Source organism: Panthera pardus, unplaced genomic scaffold, assembly GCF_024362965.1.
Source record: "Panthera pardus isolate Hobbes unplaced genomic scaffold, ASM2436296v1 HiC_scaffold_27, whole genome shotgun sequence".
Taxonomy (NCBI): domain Eukaryota; kingdom Metazoa; phylum Chordata; class Mammalia; order Carnivora; family Felidae; genus Panthera; species Panthera pardus.
In genome coordinates this window covers 2,907,190-2,913,189 of record NW_026526843.1, presented here as the reverse complement: position 1 = coordinate 2,913,189, position 6,000 = coordinate 2,907,190, and the positions used below count along the sequence as shown (strand labels likewise).

The 6,000-nt window shown below is 38.0% G+C and overlaps 1 protein-coding gene across 3 annotated transcripts in view; it reads right to left on the bottom strand.

Annotated features, from left to right (window-relative positions):
* Positions 1-5,522: 5,522 nt before the first annotated feature.
* SLC25A14 (solute carrier family 25 member 14) overlaps positions 5,523-6,000 on the bottom strand; it is a 29,218-nt gene continuing 28,740 nt past the window's right edge. For all 3 annotated transcript variants that reach the window (XM_019427005.2, XM_019427007.2, XM_053891430.1), the window contains one exon: positions 5,523-5,970. In XM_019427005.2, coding sequence (XP_019282550.1) covers positions 5,929-5,970 — 42 coding nt within the window. In that variant the 3' untranslated portion in view covers positions 5,523-5,928. The remainder of the gene's footprint in view (positions 5,971-6,000) is intronic.

The window sequence follows — 6,000 nt, the reverse complement described above, 5'->3', positions numbered from 1 at the left end:
CCCTTATCGATCTACCTTCAAAAGACATTGGTGTGTGGGTGCCTAGGTGGCTCAGTCATTAAGCATCTGACTTTGGCTCAGGTCATGATCTCACAGTTCGTGAGTTCGAGTCCCATATCAAGTAATCTAAAGCCCCACTTCAGTTGAGCATGAGCCCGCTTCGGGTGAACACGAGTCCTACTTAGGGTGAACCCCACTTCTCTCCCTGCCCCTCATGGGATTTTCTCCTCCTCTCTCTGCCCTTGCTCACTTGTGCCCTCTCTCTCGCCAAAAAAAAAAAAAAAAAAAAAAAAAAAAAAAAATTGGTGTGTCTATTTCATCTCTGATATGTCCCTAAAAATTCATTTTTCAATCAAAAATTACAATTTAAATATCCAATGGGGAGCTGTTACTTAAAGGAACTCTATAGTGAATATTTTTGTGAAACACTGAATTCTTCACACGTGTGAAATAATCACATGTGAAGATGTGAAATCTTCAAATTTTGTGTGGTAAGAGTCAGACCCTTACTCTCTGAGGCACCTTTACTGTAGTAGCCTATTTCACTATAGAAATGGGTTAGTCCTTAGTGTTCAGTCAAAATGCTCTATTCATCATATTGGTTACCTGAGGGGATACTTTATTAATCCATGACTAAGGATAGGATAGGATAGGATAGGATAGGATAGGATAGGATAGGATAGGATACCTAAAATAAAAATAGCAAGTCAAATTCTTTAATTGGAACTACCTACCCATGATTATGGCTACTATATAAAGGCATTAATCTTTAAAGCTTTGCCAATTTGGATAAAGGTATCATCAGCTTCAAATTCTTTTTCTTCAAAATTTACATTGAAAATTATTGGCCCCTACTGCCCCTCTACTCTTTTTCTACCACTAGAATATTAGTCCTTTTTATACTTCATGCTGGTATTGTCATCACCAGTGTCCTCTGTGATGTCCTCCCCAAACTGTTTTATACTGGACTGGCCCAGGCTCACTTCTTGGACCTCTTTTCTTGCTACTGGCACTCCCTTGGTGGTCTCCTTCAGTATCATGGCTTTGCATTGCTTTAACCCTAGACTGGCTCCTTTCTCACCTCCAATAGACTTCAACTAAATTTGGCTTTCTCGGTGTGCAACCCTGCCCTAATATTATTCCCCATCCCCCTTCCCTGCTTTATTTTTCTATAAATGATTTATCACCACCCAATACACTATTTATTTTACTCATTAATCTTTTTATTATGTTTCCCTTCTGTGGACAAAAAGCTCTAGGAGGCAGGGATATCTGTTGAATAAATGAGCAGATAATCAGTTAAAAATATTAGGTGCATCTCCCTCCCTAAGGACCCCTATTTATCCTTAATAACCTACTCTTTGCCATCCCATCCTTATCTAGTAATTCAAAATTTAATTTCATTCCATTTAAATCCCACAGTATTTGCTTAACCTTCGCTATGTTTTAGGCCTTTTATCAGATCTTTGTGTACAGATCAATTCATTTTTTTCATTTAACAAATATTTTCTGAGTATATAGAACAGTGCTAGGCATGGAGAACATACAGTAAACAAAATCAACAGAATCTCTATTTTTATGGAGCTTACAGACTGATGGGAAATTTAGATATTAACCAAATAGTCACACAAATATAGTATGTAGTTATAAATATGTGGCATAAAAAATTATAATGAGGTAAGTTATTTAGACTGGTAGAGAGAAAATCAATGTAAGGTTTCTCTAAAGGAATAACACTTAACCTGAGGTGAATAGAAAGCCAATTTCCAATATATATAAACCCTTCAAGGAACTACCTTTCAGTCTACACCCTTGTGAAAAACTGGCTTCCTTTTTGCTCATCTATTCAGGAATAAGAGGGTATCTGACTGGTGTAGTAGTCTTGGGGCGGGGGGGGAGGGAGAGAAAGTGTGTGTGTGTGTGTGTAATATTATTCAGCCATAAAAAAGAATGAAATATCGTACTTGCAACAACTTGGATGTAGCCAGAAAGTATAATGCCAAGAGAGATAAGTCAGAGAAAGACAAATACCGTGTGATTTCACTCATACATGGAATTTAAGAAAACAAACAAAGGAAAAAAACAGAGAGAGAGACAAACCAAGAAACAGACTCTTAACTATAGAGAACTGCATATTACTAGAGGGGAGGTGAAGGGATAGATGAAATAGGTGATGGAGATTGAAGAACGCACTGCAATGTATAGACTCGTTGAATCACTATACTGTTACACCTGAAACTAATAGAACACTGTATGTGAACTCTACTGGAATTCAAATTTCAAACTTTGAAAACAAAATTTTAAAGTGACAACTGAAAGAGGAAAAAAAATAAATGGTGAGATACCATTACACACCTATAAGAATGGTCAAAATCCAAAACACTGACACCAAAAGCTGGCAAGGATGTCGAGAAACTGGAACTCTTGTTCATTGTTGGTGAGAATGCAAAATGGTACAGCTACTTTGGAAGACAGTTTGGCAATTTCTTACAAAACTAAACATACTCTTACCATACCATCCAGCAATTGTGCTCCTTGGTTTTTATAAGCAAATGAGTGGAAACTTGTGTCCACACAAAAACTTGCACATGAATATTTATAATAGCTTTATTCATAATTGCCAAAACTTGGAAACAACCAAGACATCCTTTAGCAGGTAAATGGATAAATATACTGTGGTACATCCAAAAGAAAAAAAAGAAAATGAGCTATCAAGCCATGAGAAGACATGGAGGAATCTTAAGTACATATTACGTGAAAAAGCCAATCTGAAAAGGCGACATCCCAACTATAGGACATTCTGCAAAAGGTAAAACCATAGAGACAGTAACAGGATCAGTAGAGGGGTGCCTAGGTGGCTCATTTCCGTGCTAAGCATGGAACCTGCTTAAGATTTTCTCTCTCTCTCCCACACTGCCCCACCACTTGTGCTCATGCATTCTCTCTTCAAAAAAAAAAAAAAAAAAGGATGAGGGGATTACAGCGGTTAGAGAAGAGGGAAGGACGAATAGGCAGAGCACAGAGGTTTTACGGGCAGTGAAACCATTCTGTATGATACTATAATGATGGATATAGGTCATTATACATTTAACAAAACCCATAAAATGCATAACACGAAGAGTGAATCCTAATGTAGATGACAGATTTGGGGTGATAATAATGTGCCATTGTAGACTCATTAACTGTAACAAATGAATCACTCTGGTGACGAATTTTGATGTGGGGGAAGCTATGCATATGTAGGGGTAGGGGAACATGGGAAATCTCTGTACCTTGAACACAATTTTGCTGTGAACCTGAGACTTCTCTTAAAAATAAATTTTACTGGAATGCAAACTGGTACAGCCACTCTGGAAAACAGTGTGGAGGTTCCATAAAAAATTAAAAACAGAACTACCCTACGACCCAGCAATAGCACTGCTAGGAATTTATCCAAAGGATACAGGAGTGCTGATTCATAGGGGCACATGTATCCCAATGTTTATAGCAGCACTTTCAACAATAGCCAAATTACAGAAAGAGCTTAAATGTCCATCAGCAGATGAATGAATAAAGAAGATGTGGTTTATATACACAACGGAATACTACTTGGCAATGAGAAAGAATGAAATCTTGCCATTTGTAGCAACGTGGATGGAACTGGAGGGTTTTATGCTAAGTGAAATAAGCCAGTCAGAGAAGGACAGATATCACATGTTTCACTCATATGTGGAACTTCAGAAACTTAACAGAAGATCATGGGGGAAGGGAAGGGGAAAAAATAGTTACAGAGAGAGAGGGAGGCAAACCATAAGAGACTCTTAAATACAGAGAACAAACTGAGGGTTGATGGGAGGGAGGGGGAAAATGGGCGATGGGCATTGAGGAGGGCACTTGTTGGGATGAGCACTGGGTGTTGTATGTAAGCGTTGAATCATGGGAATCTACCCCCAAAACCAAGAGCACACTGTACATACTATATGTTAGCCAACTTGACAATAAATTATATTAAAATATGAAAATAAAAATAAAGTTTATTAAAATTAATTTTAAAAAGATAGTACTTTAGACTGTCAGTTAAGAAGGCACTGTGGAGTGGGAGAATGAGACAGAGAAGAAATCTGAGAACTATGTGCTAGTCTCAAATCTGCCACAATCCAGTCATGTGACTTAGGACAAATTTTCTTCATTTTTGTGAACCATATTTTGTCTACCTGTACATAAAAAGTAGATTTCAGTAGGTCTTAACGTTTTTTGGGTTACTCCCCCTCCAGGCTACCCTCCACAACAGGGTTATCTTCCTAAAAAAATAAAAGCTGGTTATATTATTCCCATATTTTAAACTTCCTTTACCTGCCCCTCCTCCAGGATAAAAAAAAGTCCAATTCTTTATTAGGGCACATACAGATCCCTCATAATTTGACCCTTCTGGTCACACTATTCTTATTTCCTTTCATTTTAGCCACAGTTCTGTACAAGTGCTTCCCAAAGTGCAATCTAAGGACCACCTGTATCAAGTACCTGTGATGAAAGCAAACTTTGCCCCAAATAAAGTTAGGATCCCAGGCAATGGATGTAAGAAACTACATTTTCATGAGATCTCCAGGCAATTCTGCCTCACGTAGTATTTGAAAACCCCTGCCCTACATTTTAGCCAAACTGAACTTTCCCCCACTCCCCTGCCTGGAATGTTCTTCGCTGCCTTATCCATATGGTAACATCTGCTATTTACCTCAAATGTCACCTGCGCTATGAAGCCTTTGGCCAATCCCCTAGGTAACTGGCTGTTATTCCCTACTCTGTGCTTCTAGCACTTTGTTCATCTTTTATATAGTACTTAGTACCTACTATAATTATCTAATTACATGTCTGTTTCTCCTCCTATAATGTGAGCTTGAAAATAGAGACTATGTCTTAACTTGTTTTTATACTCCCAACATCTAGGACGTAATAGACATAAAATAAATGTTTGCTGAATAAATGAATGAACAGATAAAAATGAAGAACTAAACTATTCATTCCACAAAAATTTGAGTGCCTACAATGTGCTAGGCACTGTTCTAGTACAAGAAAGTCACCAGAACTTTTTGCCTATAAGAAATTTAGAACCCTGCACACAGTGTTCTATTTTAAGCCTCTTTTAACATTTTATCTGTAGAAACTTCCAAATGAGCCACTTGTTTATTTATTCATGCTTAGGAAAGAACAATTTGCCTGATGTTTAAGTGAGTAACACAACAGCTCAGACCCTGGAGCCTGCTTCAGATTCTGTGTCTTCTCTCTCTCTCTCTCTCTCTGCCCCCTCCCGCACTCGCACTCTGTCTCTCTCTCTCAAAAATAAATTTTTTTAAAAAATTTTAAAAATGAGTAGCATTATGACAAGTGGCAGTGGAAAAACACAATGCACTTAGTCTATTTCCATAAATGTGCTTGAAGAGTCTAGACTCAATTTCACAGTAACCCCCTCTTTATCACCTTCTGGAGAATGTAACTTAAAGAGCTGGCAAAGGAGAAAGTAGTAAATGAAGACAAAGCCGAAGTGATTCTGCCAATAAATACTTTAATGAGAACCGAGGTCTGTAACATACATAGCAGTAACTGCCCTGGCCTATGCCTTCTGCTCTAGCTCAAGTTTGGGGCTAACCAACTACATTTAACCCACATTTGAAAAGAAGGCCATTTTGATGTCATCTATCAGTATCCATCTTCATAGAAGATACCAATCTGGGGCCAGAGTCGCAATGTTAACACTTCCTCTCACGGAAAAGTTAACATGGTAACACAAACACACGAACAATTTTGAAGCATCCTGTAGTTCTTCCATCAGGAGGCCCTTGGGAGACCAATGGTTCAGTAAACACTTACAACTTTGTCAAAATACATTAGAACACGGAAATAGGGAAAAAAGTAGAAACGCTGGCAGGGCTTGGCTCACGTATAATTCAGTTCTTAGATTTGAAGCCTCTTGAGCTGCTCATATGTAATAAAAAACTGAGGAGTAAGTCATGGAAGATCATTGGG